At 37.3% G+C, this 22,109-nt stretch overlaps 2 protein-coding genes across 2 annotated transcripts; both read left to right on the forward strand.

Annotated features, from left to right (window-relative positions):
• The first annotated feature begins 12,540 nt into the window (after nt 1-12,540).
• LOC147550029 (uncharacterized) lies at nt 12,541-17,757 on the forward strand. The gene is made up of 10 exons (XM_086670181.1): nt 12,541-13,138; nt 13,301-13,490; nt 13,683-13,816; nt 14,189-14,301; nt 14,399-14,525; nt 15,518-15,673; nt 15,790-15,945; nt 16,133-16,212; nt 16,288-16,337; nt 17,534-17,757. The coding sequence occupies exons 1-10, from the start codon at nt 12,746-12,748 to the stop codon at nt 17,656-17,658; spliced, it is 1,524 nt and encodes a 507-aa protein (XP_086526307.1). The 5' UTR covers nt 12,541-12,745; the 3' UTR covers nt 17,659-17,757.
• Nucleotides 17,758-18,995: 1,238 nt separating this feature from the next.
• On the forward strand, nt 18,996-20,998 carry LOC147550030 (uncharacterized). The gene is made up of 2 exons (XM_086672623.1): nt 18,996-20,606; nt 20,909-20,998. Exons 1-2 carry the CDS (start codon nt 19,544-19,546, stop codon nt 20,941-20,943), a joined length of 1,098 nt encoding a protein of 365 aa, XP_086528749.1. The 5' UTR covers nt 18,996-19,543; the 3' UTR covers nt 20,944-20,998.
• Nucleotides 20,999-22,109: the final 1,111 nt, after the last annotated feature.

Raw genomic sequence — 22,109 nt, forward strand, 5'->3', positions numbered from 1 at the left:
AAACTGTCCAAAATACTATTTGGAAGGACACTTTCACCGACAGATAAACCCCGTCCCCAAAACTCTGTTTGGGACGATTTTGCGATTTTGAAATAGTGTTTGTCTGTCCCTAATGACCATGTTTTTTGTAGTGATTTTCGTTCAGAAGGAATTGGTTTCCGGTGAGTTTTTTGTGCTCCTGCAGCTGTAGGAGAGAGAGAAAGGAGATCTGAATTTGTGAATTACAAAAGGAACAAGAAACCTTCATAGAGAAGGTCAAAATAGGTATTTGCTGAAAATTTGGTTGCGTCCAGATTTGTAATGATACATAGAGAATATGAATTGGACTAAACATAGAGAATATGAATTGGACTAAACATTGAATTTGAAAATGTTTTTTGACTTCGCCCTTGGAAAATGCTAACGAACCTTAATATGAACTCAGACCACCCTTGGTTAGTCATAGGTGATCTTAATAGCATTCTCGATCCACAAGAAAAGTGTGGCGGTAAGGACTTGTCTAACTCATCCCTCCCCAAAATATTAGACGTCATTCAGCAGTTACGTTTGGTTGATTTAGGTTTCCAGGATAACCCGTTTACGTGGTCCAATCGCCAATTAGGTGGAAACCTAATTCAAGAGAGACTGGATAGAGCTCTCGTCAATGATACTTGGCTTCAATCCTTCCCCAACTCCAACCTAGCTCACCTAAACACTAGTGGATCGGATCACAATCCTATTCTCCTTAACACCATAAACATTAATCAACCTAAACCTAAACCTTTTAAATGCATCAGAACATGGATGTCGCACCCAGATTGCCATGATTTCATAGCAAGTAAATGGAATAGTAACAACCTTAATTCTCCTCAACACATTCAAACAAACTTATCTAGTTTAGGCAAACACCTATCTAAGTGGAACAGGGAAGTGTTTGGGAACCTAGACCTGCAAATTAAAACCACCATAGCAGCCATTCAGAACTCTAAAAATAACAATGAACTTATTACTCTCAAAACTCGACTAGAAGAGCTTTACAAGCAACAAGAAAGTCAGTGGAAGGAAAAATCTCGTAATAACTTCATCACATTAGGGGACAAAAATACTAAATATTTCCACTCCCAAGCCATACAGAGAAATCGTAGTAATCGTATTTTGGCAATAAAAGATCTAAATGGGGAGTGGAAGGATGACATTAATGATATCTTCAACATCTTCACTGACCACCTCCTCACCATTAACACTACCTCCAATTGTAGTAGCTCTCACATCATTCTTAATCTCTTCAACCCTATCATAACCCAATCTCAAAATACAGAAATGATAGCAATCCCAGACAGAACTGAGATTGATCTTGTTATCCAGTGGCTGAAAAAGGATGCTGCTCCTGGTCCTGATGGCTATCCTCCTTTTTTCTTCCAATCCAACTGGGATACTGTCAATAAGGATATTTACCAATTAGTTCAAAATTTCTTCCAAACAGCAGAACTTCCTCCAGATACAAATCATACCCACATCTGTCTTATTCCCAAAACAGCCGTGCCTCAATCCCCAACAGACTACAGGCCTATTAGTCTGCTAAATACTACTTACAAAATCATTACTAAAATTCTTGCAGAGAGACTTAAAATCCACCTAAACCAATTCATCTCTCCTTTCCAAGCAGTCTTTGTCCCAGGTAGACAAATATCTGACAACATCATTATGGGTCAAGAGATTATCCACTCGTTTAAAAAAATGAAAGGAGCAAAGGGATATTTTGGCCTGAAGCTAGACATGTCGAAGGCTTTTGATAGAATTGAATGGTCTTTTTTTACTGATATTATGCACAAGCTTGGTTTTTCTGATCATTGGATCAACATGATTTCCAACTGCATCTCTACCTCCTCTATGTCTGTCCTTATAAATGGTCACCCAGGACCAAAATTTCATCCTTCCAGAGGCATTAGACAAGGGGACCCCTTGTCTCCTTTCATGTTCACTTTAGCCATGGAAGGACTAAGCCGAATTCTAGAATCATCTCCCGATAATAATAAATTTTTAGGATTTCCCACTAACAACCCGAATCTAACCATCTCCCATCTTCTCTTTGCTGATGATTGTATCATTTTCAGAAAAAATTCTCTAGAGAATGTGCATAATCTGAAAACCATCCTTAGTCTTTTCTGTTCAGCTTCTGGACAAACTATAAACTACAATAAATCTAATATATTCTACTCCAAAAACTCTCATCCAAAATTTAAACGCATAATCATGAGAACTCTAAAAGTAAAATATGCTTCTACTTTAGAAAAATATCTTGGAACGCAGCTTTTCATCGGAACCCACAAAACAAAATTTTTTAATAGTATTCTAGATCATATTAAGAATAAATGATCTAAATGGAACCACTCTTTCCTTTCTTAGGTCGGTCGTACAGTAGTTGTCTAAGCTGTAGCGACAGCCGTTCCTCGATATCAGATGCAATGCTTTGTCATTCCCAAAGGCATAAGCAAACGCATAGTGACTTTTCAAAAGTTCTTCTGGTGGGGAAAGTCCAAAGACATTTGTACGAAAGCTTGGTCGTACATCTGTCTTCCGAAAAACTAGGAGGGCTAGGTATTCATCATCCTCATATAGATAACACAACCCTCCTAAGCAAGCTAGCATGGAGACTCAAGTCTGGCCCAAATGCCATTTGGGTTAAATTCCTGAAAGCCAAATATTTTCCTAAGACGGACTCTCCGGGTCCGGCAAATCCCATCACTCATGGAATTGGAAAGTAATTAAAAAACACTATGATCTTATTAATAGTCATATCACTTGGGAGGTGCAGACGGGGGAAAACATTAACATTTGGAAAGACAATTGGATCCCTAGAGTTAACGAGCAAATTCAAAATATAAATAATTATACCCTAACTACTGTGTCTCAACTTATAAGTAATAACATGTGGGTCGATAGCATTCTTAGACAAAATTTCAATGAAACCATCAGCAACCTCATCAAAGGTATTCCTATTCAGCCTGAAGGAACCGATAAAATGAAATAGAATCTAACTAAATCAAGAAATCACTCTGTCTGATCCATGTATCAGCACCTGAGTTCGATTAACCAGTCTACTCCTCCTGAGGAAGTGAACTGGAATTTTATTTGGTCTATTCCCACCATCCCTCGCATTCAACTCTTCATTTGGAAAATTTGCACTAAAGCGCTTCCAGTTCGTCAGAGGATAGGTAAGTATATTGGTGATATGTTTAATTGTCCAAACTGTTTAGAAATAGAAACTATTGAACATGCTCTCTTGTACTGCCCCTTGCGAAAAATATTTGGTTTCATTTTAACATTATCTCGACTAATATCCCCTCTCTATCTGAATGGATACTTTCGTGGCAGAATCTGAATCAACTTAGTTGTACCGCGGATAATACACATTTTGTTACAATTTTATGGCACATATGGAAAACCAGGTGTGATCACTGCTTTCAGCAAACCTTATACAATGTTAACACTATTTTAGATCTTATTAGAACTTTTCCCAGGATTAATCCTGCTCAGTTAAAGGCTCGTCCTGCGACTGTAGCCAGATGGCAAACCCTCCCCATCCTTTCATTAAAATAAACGTTGATGCATGTTTTGTGAATGTTGAACAACTCATCGGTACCAGTTTCATAGTACATGACTCTCAATCGAAATGGATAGAGGGTATGAGTTACTCATATCTATTTGATAACAGTGAAGAAAGTGAGGCATTAGCCATTCTCAACAGTCTTATTTGGATAAAAGAAAATAACCACATGCAGGTCATAATTGAAAGCGACAACATCAACTTGATCAAACACCTTAATAACCCCAGGCATCAAGTGCAATGGCAGTCTTTGGCGCATATTCGCAGTATAAGAAACATCAAGCGTGATATCCAACAGGTTAAATTTAGTCACAGAAATAGAAATGCAAATTCTCATGCGGACAAACTCGCTAAATGAGCTCGAAGGAAGGAGAGATAAAAAAAATGTGGAGTTGTATTCCCTATTTTCTTTTACATATGTATTGTAATGCCACTCTGAATGCTTAGTTTCTTAATATATTTATCATTACAGTTTAATCAATCCAGTGACTCCTACTTGCTTTCTGTGTATTGCATTGAGAGAGAGAGAGAGAAATGTCTAATTGTTTTGTTGGACAGAGAGTTTCGGGTACACTAGGATTTTTAAAATAACCTGCCCGATTAAACCCGAAAGTCCGAATAGACGGAGAGTTTCAAAATCCGACCTGCCCGATCCGATGAATGACAAGAACCCGATCGGCCCGACCCGGACTGATTCCCACCCCTAATGACTCCCCTCAAATAAATACCAATAAAACCCAATAGTACAACTAGGTGTTTATTTGTTATTATCAACAACCAAATTTGCATCCAATAAAACATTAGCAGAGTTCAACAAAAAAAAAATAAAAAAATAAAACATTAGCAAGAATAATTGAAACACCCAACCAATTAAGGCAGGAAAAATTCTGTTCCACCTAAACCAATTAAGGCAGGAAAAATTCTACGATGGTGGTTGTAAAAGCTTCAAATTATATTAATGATCATATCTTCTTCCTGATACCATTTTCTCATTTAAGTACTCCTTTAATGGCATTTAAGTGTAACAACTGAATGCATGATATAATTAAACACATCAAATCCATCCTGCCCAAATCTTATGCCCCATTTGAAGTGTACCAGTATGACATTTTATTACATTGTGTGCATATGCGCGTACCCCTCAATGAAATGGTAACGAAGAACAAAAAGTTGTTCATTTGAGTCGCTTCCAACGAAATGAAAAAATAATAATTAAGTCACGGATGGAGCACGATATATTTACCTAAGAAAAAATGGGAGAAATTACCAATATAATTTTGGGTTGTTTATGTGAAAACAGGGCCACTTCAGTGATAAGAGGCGGTGCCCATAGAAAATCTCCAATAAATAGTTCAAGGGAAACTTTTATAAGCCCTCATGAGCTTTTACTTTACCCCCCACCCCAAGGCCCTTGGTAGTGTTATAGGCGCCTCTCTCAAGGCAAATTTGAGAGAAAGTTTGTGAGGAAGGAGGCGCCTATAGAGCTTCTCAAAATGAGATGACGAAAGGTCTACACCTTCAGCTTCTCTTATCTTCTCTCTTTCTCTCTCCAGGGGCCAGGGAACCAAAAGAAATTTCCAGACGAAGACGGTCTCCCTCTTACAAACCTCCTTCGTATGGAAACCGTGGACAAAGAAGAGGAGATAAGGGGCGTGTTTGCGATAAAAGAAAACATCTAAAGAAGTTTTCGAAAACTGTTGGAAGGTCCACTCCACTCGGCTAAACCGAGTGGATTCGGTCCAACTTAGCTTATAGGATTCCTAGTACAATTAGGATTCCTAGTACATCAAGATTGTTGTATTTTAGATAAGCATGTACTTAGATAAACATCATAGAGTTTTATACTCTTTGAACTCTTCCATTGTAAACCTATATAAAGGAACCAACACATAATGTACAAGACAAGTTGTAGTGAATAATAAACAAGGTATTTACCAAAACACTTTTCTCTCCCTACACGATCTCGAGCTCTATCTCTCTCCTTCTCGGTTCTAACCCGACACCTTATCTCTCTCTCACTCATTCGGCTTCAACCGAGTGTGTTAAGATCATAACTCGAATTTAACGAGTTCTCAAATTATCTCTCTTTCTCGGCTTCATCCGAGATAAGATTCAACGAGGTTTTTACCTCTTCACATGGTATAAGAGCCATTTTTTTTAACCATGACTACTCCCGAAACTTCGGAAACTACTCAAGTTCACACTACTACTAATGGTGGACCGTTTGACGTTCATCATTCGGATTCCCCCACCACCATTCTCATTACACCACTTCTAACCGGTGATAACTACTCCTCATGGTCAAGAGGTATGATTAAAGCCTTAAGAGCTAAAGGCAAACTAGGATTCGTTGATGGTAGCATCGAAACACCCACCGATCCTAATGAATTAAATTAAGGGGGACGATGTAACGATCTTGTTTCTAGTTGGCTTATCGATTCAGTTGATCCACCTCTCCGATCATCCATCTTATACGATGAAACCGCCTACGATATATGGAAGAATCTCTTTGATCGATTCCATCAAACCAATGCTCCTAAAATATTTCAGTTGAAAAGAGTTATTTCTTGTCTCAAACAAGAAAAATTTGGACGTTTCTACGTACTTTACACATCTCAAGGCTCTTCAAGATGAACTCAATTCCTTGCTAATCACTGAGCCTTGTATATGTGGTCATGGTCGTTCCTTGGTTGAAAGAACCAACCAAGATAGAGCTATGGAATTTCTTCAAGGTCTTAATGACCGGTTCTCATCTATTCGGAGTCAAATTTTGTTGATTGAACCCTTCCCATGGATTCTTCGAATCCATTCACTTATTAAACAAGAAGAGGTTCAACAAAATCTCATTACTCCCATGAATGTTGAATCCAATACTGCTGCCCTTGTCGTTGGTTCCAACGATTATACTCAAAACCGTTTCAACGGATCTGATAGACAACGTTCTAAACGTCCTCGACCCTTTTGCGAAAATTGCAAAATTCATGGACATGATGTTTCATCCTGCTACAAAATATATGGGTATCCACCCAATTATGGTCAACGAGGAAGTAACCGTACACGTCAAGACGCCGTGACTGCCTCGGTTTTGGACCAAAACAGTTCGGGGGTACCTGCAACAACCTCTTTTACTAATGAACAATATCAAGGTATATTGGCACTTTTGGACCGAAATAGGCAACCAACCACCAATCAACCTAACGGCAACACCAACAAAGATCCTCTAATCAACCTTACCGGTAAGTACTCATCTTCTTTTCATCCTCCATGGGTCATTGACTCAGGAGCCTCCAAACATATTTGCTCGAATCTTTCTCGATTCTCTTCTTATTCCCTTGCACCACCGGATTTATACGTCCGCTTACCGGATGGTTTACGGGTCTAGGTTGAACATATTGGTACCGTCTATTTTTCAAATAGATTTTATCTTGAAGATGTTTTTCATATTCCATCTTTTCAATTCAATCTCATCTCTATATCTCAAATATCTAAATCACTTCGTTGTACCGTCTTATTTGATCGTAATTTGTGTCTTTTTCAGGACCGAACAACGAGGACGAAGATTGGGCATGGTAGTCTTCATGATGACCTTTACTTCCTTCAAACGGAGCGTCCCATCTTCGATTTCTAGTCTAGTTAGAGATAGTTCTAGTCATGAGTCTTTTCTTTTATGGCATTGGCGTTTAGGCCATCCATCTTTTAATCGTTTTAAATATTTTAATTCTAAACTTTCATGTTTGAATTTTAAGTTTTTATCTAATAAAGTATCGTGCGATGTTTGTCCACTTTCTAAACAATGTCGTTTACCTTTTCCCACTCGTACATCTTCTTCATCTCAAATATTTGAGTTAGTACATGCGGATTTATGGGGACCTTTTCCGGTCCCTTCCACCTCCGGGTGTCGATATTTTCTCACCCTTGTCGACGTTTTTTCACGTTGTACTTGGATATTCCTCATGAGTTCTAAGTCCTAATCGAATATGTTAATTAAGAACTTCTTTACTTACGTCTCAACGCAATTCAATTGCAAGATAAAGACTCTTCGATCGGACAATGGATCCGAATTCATTAATAAATCTCTACAAAGTTGGTTTCTCGAAAAGGGGTTACCCACCAACGTAGTTGTACTCATACACCGCAACAAAACGGGATAGTTGAACGTAAACATCGCCACATTCTTAAAGTGGCACGTTCCTTACGACTTCAAGCTCACTTCCCTCTATCTTTTTGGGGAGAATGCGTCTTAACTGCGGTCTGCTTAATTAACCAATTACCAACACCTATTCTTGATGGTAAATCTCCCCATGAAATCCTCATGGGCGTTCCTCCCAATCTTTCTCACCTTCGTGTATTCGGATGGCTTCGTTATGCCCGAACTCCTTTAGTCAAAACAAAGATGGATGCCCGCTCTTCCGCCGGCATCTTCCTTGGTTTTCCCAATGGACAAAAGGGTTATCGTATTTACGATATCTCCACACGACAAATTTTCGTTTCTAGAGACGTCAAATTCGTTGAAAACCAATTTCTTATGTCATCCTCCTCCTCTTCGACTATATCACCCCGCCCCCGTCCGACACCGTTTCTCTCGTTCGAAGACGATGACACTTTCAACTTTCCAGCGAATAATGAATCACCCACTGTCTCCGCGCCGAACAACAGCACCATCACCGATGGACCTGCTGTTCGTGACGCCTCCAGGACTTTTACCGATACAGGAGTGCCTTCAGACACCCCAGATGGACCGGGTTCAGGTCCCTTCACCACGACCCCTCTTTCTAGGGCGCCTTCAGAAGTCGCTGATGACACTCCCCAACCAGGAATGCCTTCAGCGACTACGGACACCTCTGTCCTCGACGAATTCCCGTCTGAATCACAGCTGCCGAAGCAATTTCCGACCCTATCGGAGATTTCCGGTCGCCCCACACGGTTCCGTCAATTACCCGCTTGAAAACTACTTCTCAATTAATTCGTTTGCCATGTCTAACCAACAATTCCTCTCTTCGGTGTTAACCACTACCGAGCCCAGCTCTTTCACTCAAGCAATGAAATCTTCTCATTGGAAGGAGGCTATGGCCAGAGATATCTCCGCTTTGGAAGAAAATAAGACATGGTACATCACTAATCTACCACCTGGCAAAAGACCTATTGGTTGTACAAAATTAAATTTAATTCAGATGGTTCCATCGAGCGCTATAAAGCTCGTCTAGTAGCTATAGGTTACACCCAAATAGAAGGACTTGACTATAACGACACTTTTGCTCCAGTTGTCAAACTCGTAACTGTTCGTGTTCTTCTCTCTCTTGCCGCCATTAAGGGATAGTCTCTCCACTAGTTGGACGTTAATAATGTCTTTCTTCAAGGCGATCTCCATGAAGAAGTATACATGAAACTTCCTCCCGGATTTTCATCTCAGGGGGAGTCTAAAGTGTGTCGCCTTCATAAATCTCTATACGGCCTTAAACAGGCCTCCCATCAGTGGTTTTCTAAATTATCCTCTGTCCTTATTGAACGAGGTTTTTCGCAATCAAAAAGCGACTGTTCTCTCTTCACTTTCTGCTCGCACTCCACTCAGATTTTCGTTCTCGTCTACGTAGACGACATAATCATCACAGGAAATAATAATAATGCTATTTCCAAGTCAAAATGATTTCTTAACAAGGCCTTCTAACTAAAAGATTTAGGTCGTCTACAATACTTCCTCGGTATCGAAGTATCTCACTCATCGCAAGGCATATTCTTATGTCAACGGAAGTATGCTCTTGACATTCTGAAAGATTCTGGACTAACTGCGGCACGTCCCTCTGAATTTCCCATGGAACAAAAGCTCCGTCTCAGTCCTACCGACGGTGAACCATTAAAAGATCCATCTGTTTACCGACGGCTCATTGGCCGATTACTATATCTGACGGTCACACGACCAGACATCACCTTTGCAGTGAATAATCTCACTCAGTTCATGCAGACACCTAGCCAAGTACACTTAGACGCTGCTCATCGTGTTCTACTATATTTGAAAGGTACCCTTGCCAAAGGAGTCTTCTTATCAGCAAATAGCTCTCTTCATATCACAGGATACTGTGATTCGGATTGGGCCGGTTGTCCTTCAACCCGTAGATCAACTACTGGATACTTTACAATGTTGGGCAATAGTCCACTCACTTGGAAATCAAAGAAACAACCAACGGTTGCAAAATCCTCTGCAGAAGCAGAATATCGAGCTTTGGCCATTCTCACTTGCGAATTACAATGGCTCAAGTATCTACTACTTGATTTTGGAATTGATCACACAGACCCGATGACAGTATACTGTGACAATCGGGCCCCTCTCCATATTGCTGATAATCCCGTCTTCCACGAACGTAGAAAACATATTGAAATAGACTGCCACATCGTTCGTGAGAAGATCAAAGACAACATCATTGCCACGCGCTTCACCACTTCAGACAACCAGTTAGCGGATATCTTCACCAAGCCACTTGGAGCAGAACCGTTCAAGAACATAATTGGCAAGTTAAGCGTTACTTTCATTCCCGCTTTAACTTGAGGGGGAGTGTTGGGAGGTCCACTCCACTCGGCTAAACCGAGTCGATTCGGTCCAACTTAGCTTATAGGATTCCTAGTACATCAAGATTGTTGTATTTTATATAAACATGTACTTAGATAAACATCATAGAGTTTTATACCCTTTAAACTCTTCCATTGTAAACCTATATAAAGGAACCAACACATAATGCACAAGACAGTTGTAGTGAATAATAAACATGGTATTTACCAAAACACTTTTCTCTCCCTACACGATCTCGAGCTCTATCTCTCTCCTTCTCGATTCTAACCCGACGCCTTATCTCTCTCTCACTCATTCGGCTTCAACCGAGTGTGTTAAGATCATAACTCGAATTCATCGAGTTCTCAATTCATCTCTCTTTCTCGGCTTCATCCGAGATAAGATTCAACGAGGTTTTTACCTCTTCACAAAAACAAAAAAACATTTAATAAGATATAACTAGCAAGAGTTTTTGAAAACAAAAAAAATTAAAACATCTAAAGAAGTTAAAGTGAGAGAAAAGAAATGGTAAGAAAAGAATTATTTTAAAGGTAAATTAACAGAAAACTTCAAGTTGGGGGAGTAACTTTCTTTTTTGTTGCAATATCTTAGTTTGGTATAGGGAGTTCAACTAAAAAAAAACCCTTATAAAACCTATACTCCAATGAGTTAGATATATCCAACTCCATACCTCCTCTTGTGCACGCTATCCAAATATTCCTTATGTCCAGTCCATACTTTCTTCTTCTTTTTTGTTGGAAGTCCAGTCCATCCGTCCATACTTCTTGGTCTCTCTCTATACATAAATATACATATATTAACATATAATAAAAAAGTTCTTTCGACAGTCTCTAGAAAAACTATAATAAAATTCGTTGTCCATGAATACATACGACAGTCCTACAGTTGATCTAATATTAACATAGAATAAAAAGTTCTTTCGCATCACCAAACATGTTAAATCATAAATATTTTCCGATTTTTTGTAAGTCAAAATCGAACTCTCATTGTGGAGATGTTCCCAAAGAATAGAAAAAAGATTCTTAAAATGTAATTGAGATGGTCTTAAAAGAGCAATAATAATATTTGTTTTAATATCGTTATCACCTGGATCAAATTTAGGGGATGGGAAAAGGGGGTGTCGTAAGTGCGACTGCACCGCGCCCCAAAACTAGAAAAATTGAAGAATTCATGACCCCCTGGAGTAACTATATTGATATAAATGTTTGAAAAACTAAATTGATATAAGAATTTAGTTGGGAGGATAATCTAAAACTCCAAAATTCAGGGGATAATAGGAAACTAGACCCAATTTAAAATAATATTTGAAAAAAAATTCATTTCGTAAAAGTACAACTTTACTCTCGAAATCAACGTGAAAAAACATAATTGGAAATTGTTGAACAAATTTTGTTTATTTCTCAACAAGTTTTTAAATTTATGAACAAGTTCATTTTTGCTAAAAGAAATTGTTTTGTATTTTGTCTTTTGCGTTTGACCACCACAGACTGCCACTAACATTTTGGCTTAAGCATTTTTTTATTTGTCTTGTGAAGAAAGAAATGACTTCCTCATTTTTTGTTTCGTTTTCGATTGAAACATTTAAACTAATGCTTTTTTTAATTTGTCATTTCCAAAAATTTAAACTTATGGATATTATCCTTTGTATTTTGACAAACTCATTAACAGACAATTAATATGTCAACATTTTATAACAAATGAGGACTTTATTACATATGTTGTCAACCGTATATAACAACACAATTATATATGTTGTCAATAGTTTATAATTACATATTTGTATATATTGTCAACATAGAAGAGTAAAAAATGGATTATGAAAAAAAAGATTGTCTTAGTTAACAACGTACTGTAATTATATATGTTGTGAACAGTTTAAGAAGTGTTTCAAAAAATGAGTTTTTTCCCGAGTGAGATTTTTTTTCCTATTTGAGACCCGATTTTGGGGTTTTTGTGCATTCTTTCAATTTAGTTGTAGCTTAGTTGGTAAATGAATTATTTTACAAACAAGAGGTTGAGAAGAGTTCAATTCCCTATCTTCTTATCTTTTTTTTAGTCAATTACTCGTATATGTTTGTAGAGTAATGATTTATGGAATTTAAAATTCAACAAAATTATTGCTTCCATCCTCCTTTTAAATAATGATTCTTAAATATGTTTATATAAATCTGGAGTTTAATTTATTTTTCTTGAAAGAAAGTAAGTCGGGTCAGTAAGTAATTTGTCGAAGGTAATTTGAAATACCAAATACAAAGTAAATAACTATATATATATATATATATATTCATTCACATGTTTCTAAAATATAACATAAAAGCCTAAAAGGACGTAAAAAAAAAGTGAAATTTTTTGTTTACAATATCATGTACTGTATAATTATTCTTTGTTTTATATTATCGAAGGGTGCCGAATAAAATTTTGCATCCGTCTCCCTTTTCTGAGCCACAGGACTGATCAAATCCCTAGTAAATTGTGAAATATTATAATATTTGATCAATGAGGTAGAGAAAGAAGAGGACCATGAAACTTTCCTCTCCTCTCTCTCTCTCTCTCTCTCATATCTTCTCTTCTTTGTACTAAAAACAGTGTGATTGGGCATGAAAATAATGAAGTTTGAGTATAAGTTCCTTTTCCTTTCTTTGGTCTTTCTCTTCTCAATTTCTTCTTCAATTGGAAAACTAATCCATCCTCCAAGATTCCCATCTTCTACTCTTATTCATCCTGAATCTCAACTTGGTACTACAAAAACTAAACTTTATCATACAAAGTACTTCACTCAAACACTTGATCATTTTAATTATCATCCTCAAAGTTACCATACCTTCCAACAAAGATACTTGATCAATTCTAAGCATTGGGGAGGTTCTAAAAATAATTCACCCATCTTCGTCTACACGGGTAATGAAGGCGATATCGAATGGTTTACGCAGAATACTGGATTTATGTTTGAAAATGCCCCACATTTCAAAGCTCTTCTGGTTTTCATAGAGGTAACTCATTAAAAAAACAGGAGTCAATCCCTAAATTGGAGTATATTTAATTGGTCAAAAAAACCAAATAGCAATTAGTAAGAATTAATTGTATGAACTATTATTACCCATTATAGAAATAATAATTTGATTAAATCTAGCTTTTAAATTTCTAAATTACAGCATAGATTTTATGGGAAATCAATTCCTTTTGGTGGTGATAAAGAAATTGCTTATAGTAATTCAAGCACACTTGGGTACTTAAGTTCAACACAAGCTTTGGCTGATTATGCAACTTTGATCATTGATTTGAAGAAAAATTTAACTGCACAAGACTCACCTATTATTGTCTTTGGGGGTTCCTATGGTGGAAGTATGAATTATTTTTATTCCTTTTAGTCTCTTTTTCAATACTTTATTGAACAATTACGTTTATTGATTTCCTCAAATTTTGGAAAATAAAATAAAATATGGTTTTGATTTCTTGAAATTTTGATAAAATATTATTAATTTTGTTTTATGCCATTTATTTTTATTTTCTTATTGATTTTTTTTTGTTATGCAGTGTTGGCAGCATGGTTTAGGTTAAAGTACCCACATATAGCAATTGGAGCATTGGCTTCATCAGCCCCAATCCTAAATTTCATGGGAATTGGCTCTCCATATAGATTCAATAACATTGTCACTCAAGATTTCAAGGTAAACATCTAAACTTTTGTTTTATTTTTCATTTTTTATTGTTTTATTTTATTTTTCTATTCTTTTTGTTCCCTTTTGATTTAGAGATTGACAGATTTTTAGGGGTGAACATGCTTCGAAAAGTAAAAGATGCTTTTTATATGCACATAAGAACAAATACATCCTTACCCAAGTATGCTAACTTTTTGGCCCACTTAATTATTTAAATAATTATGGTCGAAAATATTTTGAAAGTGTGACATTCATATCGAGTCAATGAGAGAAAAGAAAAAACACCTTATTATTTTGGCTTGTTATCTCATTTTTCTCTCACAATAGCTTTTGTTCTTAGACTTTTTTTATTTTGCTGTTTTAATTTTAATATGTTTATAGAGCGAAAGTGAGAATTGTTATGAAGTGATAAAGAAGTCATGGAAGCTCATTGAAGATACAGAAGAACAACAAGGTGGACTTGATGTGCTTCAAAAATCATTTAGATTATGCAAGTAAGTAATTTTACATAAGTTACATTTTTATTATCGTATTAGCCTAACTAAATTTTCTAATTGTCTTCTTTTTTTCTTTTTCTTTTCTTAATTATAGGAATGAAGGTATAAGAATTGGTTCACTAGCAAACTGGCTTAGTACTGCGTACGTTTATACGGCAATGACTGATTATCCCACCTCTTCAAATTTTTTAAATCCCTTACCAGCTTATCCTGTGAAACAGGTAAAATACTAAATTTATACTCAAACTCAAACCCAATTTTTCTATGTATCTCCTTAAACCGAAGTTAAATCAAATGTCAATGTAGTTGTATGTAAACATAGAGAGATAGTATGATGTACCAAGAAGTCTTTCGCTCCTATTATTAAGAATAGTTATTATTCTCATTAATAGCATAACCACATAGACAACCATATGGTGTCAACCAACATTGAATGTTGGGCCACTCATTGAAAATAAAAGTACAACGAAATCATATAAAGTCTTACCACGAGCAGATTGTATACGATTGGGCGAATATGGATTCCATCAAAGTTTGTTTGTCAAAAGCATCCACCGAGCATGACGTCGTTATGAACAAGTCCCCACGTATGGAACCTGAAAAAGAAGATGACTTAATTTAAATGGGATTTGATAGCTTTTTTATGGTCTAACATTCTTGTCAATACATTATTTTGTTCTTCTTCGGATTGAAATCTGTAGTGAAGGATATAGCTCCACGAGCGAAGGCTCCTAAACCCAAAAATGAGTCAAAATTTGACATGAGAACCCCATCTTTAGTGTGGCGACATGGCGTAGTTGGTCCTAGTGCCGCTCTACTTGCTCAGTCTTTTACTCGTCTGGCTAAGTTGAGTCATGGTGCCAATTTATTGTCGCTTTTACCAATTCTATCTTGCCCCGTCAATTTAACTATGTCTTTGTCGAACTTTTTATAACGCCAAGCTGGCTTTCTTTAGTACGTGATAACACATGTGGTTTCCACTTTATAGAGAGGTTCCAACCTAGCTGGTCAAACAAGTCGCTTAGAGATCCATGGGGTAGTTTTAATTTTTAAAGGCACCCCTTAAAATGTTATTGGAGTTTTTCTCGAAGCCAATTTTAGAGTCAGATTGTGAAGAAAATACGTCAATAACGCATAGCTAGAGCATCTAAAATTACCCTAAATTGATTAACAGGAAAGAAACAAGTTCTTGACATTTGATGTGTTGGTACAGATGTGTAAAGCCATTGATGATCCGTCGGCAGGGAATGAGACCTTTGCTAGATTATATGGTGCAGCAAACATATACTATAACCACTCAGGAACTGCCAAGTGTTTTGATCTGGCTGATGATTCGGATCCACATGGACTTGCTGAGTGGTCATGGCAGGTAAACTTGGGTTATGTTCACTCAAGTTAAATCGAAATTTAACTACTTCAATCGATTTCAGCAATGAATTTTTGTAGCACATTATATCCGTCTAAGATCATCAATGGTAATCACAGGCATGCACAGAGATGATACTATTAACAGGTGGGAGCGACAAAAAAAGTATATTTCCACCTGCTAAGTGGAGCTACAATGATCGGGTTGCTTATTGTAAAGCCGTATTTGGTATCGTACCCAGACCCTACTGGGCTATAACTGAATTTGGTGGCCATGTAAGCCTTATAACCTTATTACTGTATGATCGGTTGATTTTCTTCATTACAATTATTCTACTTTGAGAATTGAGATTTGTCTTTCGAAGTGAAAATAACTCTGAGAAAAATTGATATTGTATTTGGCTGTGAGCTTATACCAAAATATTGTAACTTGTTTATTTATTCAAATATAATATTTATGCAGGATATCAAGAGGGTTTTGAAAAGATTTGGAAGCAATATCATATTTTTCAATGGCTTAAGAGACCCTTGGAGTGGTGGAGGGTACTTATCATCTCTCTCTCTCTGCCTGCATTAGTTATAAGCACTAATGACGTTTGAATGGTGATTTATTTGCAGGGTTTTGGAGAGTATCTCAAAGACTATTGTTGCCATAGTTGCAAAAGAAGGTGAGTTTTATATCCATTTCTCTTAATTTGATTTATCTAAGAAATTAAATTAAGGATTAGTTAGAAAACAAGAAAACTTATGCACTTATTCCGGTGGTATCTATGATGCTCGAAGTCTTAGCAGTTACTATTAATATTACTTCTGTTTTTTTAACCCGGCCAAAGCCTAACATGTACGAGATTTTCTTTTTAACAAAGGTTCTACAAACTCACCCTAAAGATTTCAAAACTTATTAAGCTCGAACATACACTTGTGGACACGCGGTTCGGGTTCTCTCTCACGTGATGTGGGACTATAATAATCTTCACCCTAGACGACAAGTCGTCCCCTGCTCTGGTACCATCTATGACGCCCCACGCTTTAGCAGTTATCAATATCTTCTTTGTTTTTGACATTTTTTGACATTTAGATACAAACCTTACCAGTACGAGGGTTTGTTCTTGTTGGGAGGTCCACGAGACCACCTAAAGTGCCTTAACACCTGCTAACCTTATGCGTATGTTTATAGCCTAGACTCTTTACTTTCGCCCACGCGATGGGACTATCACAATTTCTCTACCACCTTTGTTAACTTCATTTTCTCTTTTGGGCTTTTACCTCTGTAATTTAATAAAAACCCAATAAAGCCAACAACTGAGAGCTCAGAAGAAATCCATGGTTTATGCTTAGGTTATTAACAGTATAAATAAAGCAGTTTGATGAGTTTTAGGCCTCTACTTTAGATGGGCTTTAGGCTCAGTAGTTTAGAACGTTTAAACTCAAACGGTTAATTTTAATCAACGTGGTTGAGACATATGGCTTTTATTTGGAATATTTTATATCCACTCACCATTTTTGGTATATTACCTTCACATATTTTTCTTGAACGAAAAGTACTTCTGATGTGAGTGTACATAACAAAAATGGTGAGTGCATTTCACGTTTCCCCTTTCATTTGGTTCTATATTGCTGGGTGGGCTTTGAGTGTAATGGTGATCTTTGGGCCTTTCACATGGGGGTTTTTCCCCTTGAAGAAGTTCTATAGACGCCCATAGTGGTTACACAGCCACTAGCAATAACGTGGAGGCCTATAGAACTTCCCTTTCTTGTCAACAAATCTATTAGGAGTACTTTTCATGTATAGTGAATAAAATGTTGTTCCTTTTTTTTTTGTTGAGAAGTTATTAATTAAATGTTGTTGTGGTGATCTTATTAGGTGCTCATCATGTGGATTTGAGGTTTTCAACCAAACAAGATCCTGAGTGGCTTCAAAATGTGAGGAAGGAAGAAATAAAGATAATAGAGGGGTGGCTACAACAATATTACCATGACCTCTCCTAATTTTTATTACATTTAAAAATGTCATCAAAAAATTTATTACATTTAAATAAATAATGTATCTCTTTCCTATATGGTATACTTGAGTGTCTTTAATTTAAATCTTACTCCAATGCAACACTCCAAAAAGCTCTAATAGTTGCACACGTCACACATATATTTAACAGGAAAAAGTAGTTGAGAGAGAAATGTTGGGGTCCCTCCTTAAAATAAAAGGACTCCTAGTTGGAATAGGATTTCCCTTATTCCTTGTTTGGGGAAAAAATAGAAGTTTCTATTTTTTCAAGCCTAAAAAGGAATTCCTATTTCTTTTGGTAAACCTCCTTATTTATCATTATAAAAGGGAATGAAAGGGAAGAGATTATACACAACAACTTCCAGAAAGAGAAGTCAGAGAAAGAGAGATTTCTGAAGTGGTTCTTTCAAGAGAGATTGAAATAGTAGAATATTGGTTTGAAGAAAAGAAGATTATTAATCTTGTGAAGCAATTTAGTTTGTGGTTATCTTCTTCAACCTTTAGTAATCTAGGATTTGTTCAAATCCTAAGGAGTAAGAGATTTTTATTTCTTTGTTTCTTTGTTCAGTTTATCCACCATAGGTTTGGTGAAGAGTTGTGTAACCCATTATTATCATTATAGTGGAAGATTTCTGGACTAGGTCCCGTGGTTTTTTTACCTTCTAGTTGAGGGGTTTTTTGTCACGTTAAATAATCTTGGTGTCTCTACTTTTACTTTCACATCGTTTATCTTCATATTCCTGAACAAGTTAATTAGGTTATTTTTCCTATCAAGAAACACTATCTATTGGTCTTCAAATTAAATTTGGTGACTTGGTCACTTAAGACTCTAAAAAGAAATCTTCAAAATAGAGTATCTAATTGAGATATCTTAAAATTGATTGCTTCCACATCATCTTAAGATCTCAATTGAGTTTTGCATTGGAGAAATTTTTTCTAAAAATTACTCTAAAATCTTAAGTGTCACTTAAGACTTTAAGATTGAATCTTGCATTGGAGATGTTCTTATAGTGGACAATTTAATCATATTTGTAAATCATATTTTAAACTTTTGTATTTGTCAACACCATATCTCTTTCTCGCCTCCAGATCACTCTCTCACTATTCCTTTTCAGCTTTCTCTCTCCTCTACCAGTGCCGGAGACTTTGAAAGTTATAATTTTTGGACTTTTCTCGCTCCGTATTCCATCTCTGTCTATCTTCCTTCTCTTTCTCCCTTCGTCTCTCTTCATCTCTCTCTCTCTCTCTCTTTTTCTCTCCCTCCCGAGTCCACCCTCTCTTTTTTCCAATGAACTACTTAACACAATTGGGGCCCAAATTGTTAGAGAGTCAATTCCACTCGGTCACAACCGAGTGGGTCGGTCTCCACTAAGTCCTAATTCTATTAGGATTATTAGTCCTAGTTCTATTAGGATTACACTAGATAAAGATAGAGTTTAGTTTTTCGATTTTACAAGACTCCTAAGTTGTAAACCTATAAATATGTATCTCTATAGACAATGTAATAATTAAGTTGTAAGTGTTAATAAACAAGGTATTTACCTATCTCTCTCTCACTATCAACTCTCTATCATCTTCATCTCTCGGTTCACTCAAGCCTCACCATCATCATCTCTCTCGGTCATAACCGAGAGACGCCATCATCAACTCTCGGTCATACCCGAGAGCCTCAAGCAGTCAAGCTCGATCATAGCCGAGAGCTTGTCGTCATCTTCCTCCTCGGGTTTCAACCGAGAGCTTACTCAATCACTTCATCTCTCTCGGTTTCCACCCGAGTGCTTCCTCCATACCTCGGCTTCATCCGAGCTATCACACATAGGTATTTATCGTTTCACATGGTATAAGAGCCTTCAATTTTTTTTCTCTTGAATCATGACTACTCCCGAAGTCTCCGAAACTTCTCAAATTCATGCAATCACTAATAGTGGACCGTTTGAAGTTCATCACTCGGATTCTCCCACTACTATTATCATCACACCGCTTTTAACCGGTGATAACTATTCCTCATGGTCACGAGGAATGTCAAAAGCCTTACGAGCTAAAGGCAAACTCGGTTTTGTTGATGGAAGTATCGATAAACCTACCGATCCTATCGAACTAGAACAATGGGGACGATGTAACGACCTTGTTTCTAGTTGGCTTATTAATTCGGTTGATCCACCTCTTCGATCATCAATATTATATGATGAGACGGCCTATGATATATGGCATAATCTCTATGACCGTTTTCATCAACGGAATGCTCCAAAGATTTTCCAACTCAAGAGAGCAATTTCTTGTCTTAAACAAGACAATTTCGATGTTTCCACATACTTTACCAAACTCAAGGCTCTTCAAGATGAACTCAACTCTTTGCTACTTACCGAGCCTTGTACATGTGGTCATGGTCGCTCCTTGGTTGAACGAACAAATCAAGATAGAGCTATGGAGTTTCTCCAAGGTCTTAATGATCGATTCTCCTCAATTCGGAGTCAAATTTTGTTGATTGAACCATTCCCTTCTATTCTTCGAATTCATTCTCTTATTAAACAAGAAGAGGTTCAACAAAACATTGTTTCTCCTATGAATATAGATAACAATGCTGCTGCCCTAGCCGTTGGTTCCAATGAATACAATCAAAATCGGTCTTATGGTTCCGATAAACAAAGACCCAAACGACAACGACCGTTTTGTGATCATTGTAAACTCCATGGACATGATATTTCCACATGCTATAAACTCCATGGTTATCCACCAAACTACGGTCAACGTGGAAGACCACGTTCTCGGCAAGATTCGGCCACCAACTCGGTCACACATCAAAACGATGTGGGGGTGCCTACAGCAACATCTCTCACCCCGGAACAATATCAATCGGTTTTGGCATTGTTAGATCAACACAAACAGCCCACAACCTCTATCCGTCTCAACAAAGATCCACTCGTTAATCTCACCGGTAAGTATACTTCTTCTTCTTACCCTCCTTGGGTTATTGATTCCGGTGCCGCTAAACATATATGTTCGGTTTTATCCCGTTTTTCTTCCTATTCTCTTGCTCCTCCGGATTTATTTGTTAGATTACCCGATGGATCAAGAGTTAAAGTACACCATATTGGTTCGGTCTATTTTTCCAATAGATTTTATTTACAAGATGTGCTTCATATTCTATCTTTTCAATTTAATCTCATATCTATATCTCAAATTTCTAAATCTCTTCGTTGTACCGTCTTATTTGACAATGACTTATGTCTTTTTCAGGACCGAACAACGAAGATGGAGATTGGGCATGGTAGTCTTCATGACGACCTTTACTTCCTTCGCACGGAGCGTCAAATTTTTTCCGTTTCCAATTTAGTCCAAGATAAATCTAGTCATGAGTCTTTTTCTTTATGGCATTGCCGTTTAGGCCATCCATCTTTTTCTCGTTTTCAATTTTTTAATTCAAGACTTCCATGTATGAATTTTAAATTTTTATCAAATAAAGTGTCGTGCGATATTTGTCCACTTTCTAAGCAATGTCGATTGCCTTTTCCTACTAGCACTACTTCTTCCACTCATATATTTGAGTTAGTTCATGCCGATATATGGGGTCCTTTTCCGGTTCCCTCCACCTCCGGGTGTCGTTATTTTTTTACCCTTGTTGACGATTTTTCTCGTTGTACTTGGATATTTCTTCTAAATTCTAAATCGGATTCTACCATTCAAATTAGGAATTTTTCTAATTATGTTCACACACACTTTAATTGTGTGATAAAAACGATTAGATCGGACAATGGTTCCGAGTTCATAAATCATTCTCTCCAACGTTGGTTTCTTGAAAAAGGGATTATCCACCAACGAAGTTGTACTTATACCCCTCAACAAAACGGTGTTGTAGAGCGAAAACATCGCCATATTCTTGAAGTCGCTAGATCTTTACGACTTCAAGCTCACCTCCCTCTTTCGTTTTGGGGAGAATGCGTTCTAACCGCCGTCTATCTCATTAATAAATTACCCACACCAATCCTTGATGGGAAATCCCCTCATGAAATCCTCATGGGTGCTCCTCCGAATCTTTCACACTTACGTGTATTCGGATGCCTTTGCTATGCCCGTATCCCCTTGGTCAAAACCAAGATGGACGCCCGGTCCTCCGCCGGCATTTTCTTGGGTACCCAAGTGGACAAAAGGGTTACTGTATCTACGACATCTCTACTCAACGTATTTTCATCTCACGAGACGTTACATTCTTCGAAAGCCGCTTTCCAATGGCTTCTCCACCTCCGGCACAAGCTCCTCTCGCCGACCCGTCTCCATCCCTCTCTATTGATGATGACGGAACCTTTGATTTTCCGGTGAATACCGAGCCTCCTCCCGATTCTCCATCCGACAGCAGCAGGTTCACCGAAGAACCCACTGTCCCTGTCGTCCCGGTTTTGGATTCTGTTTCAGGGGTGCCTCCAGACACCCCTGCTCACAC

This window comes from Eschscholzia californica, unplaced genomic scaffold (genome assembly GCF_041429995.1).
Source record: "Eschscholzia californica isolate CP2 unplaced genomic scaffold, dmEscCali1.0.p SCAF_3, whole genome shotgun sequence".
NCBI classification, from domain to species: domain Eukaryota; kingdom Viridiplantae; phylum Streptophyta; class Magnoliopsida; order Ranunculales; family Papaveraceae; genus Eschscholzia; species Eschscholzia californica.

Coding starts and splice junctions, on each gene's coding strand:
- LOC147550029 (XM_086670181.1), top strand. CDS start 12,746: ATGAAAATAATGAAGTTTGAGTATAAGTTCCTTTTCCTTTCTTTGGTC. Junction 13,817..14,188: donor TTGTCACTCAAGATTTCAAG/GTAAACATCTAA, acceptor ATATGTTTATAG/AGCGAAAGTGAGAATTGTTA. Junction 16,213..16,287: donor GACCCTTGGAGTGGTGGAGG/GTACTTATCATC, acceptor ATTTATTTGCAG/GGTTTTGGAGAGTATCTCAA.
- LOC147550030 (XM_086672623.1), top strand. CDS start 19,544: ATGACTACTCCCGAAGTCTCCGAAACTTCTCAAATTCATGCAATCACT. Junction 20,607..20,908: donor TCCACTCGTTAATCTCACCG/GTAAGTATACTT, acceptor TGTCTTTTTCAG/GACCGAACAACGAAGATGGA.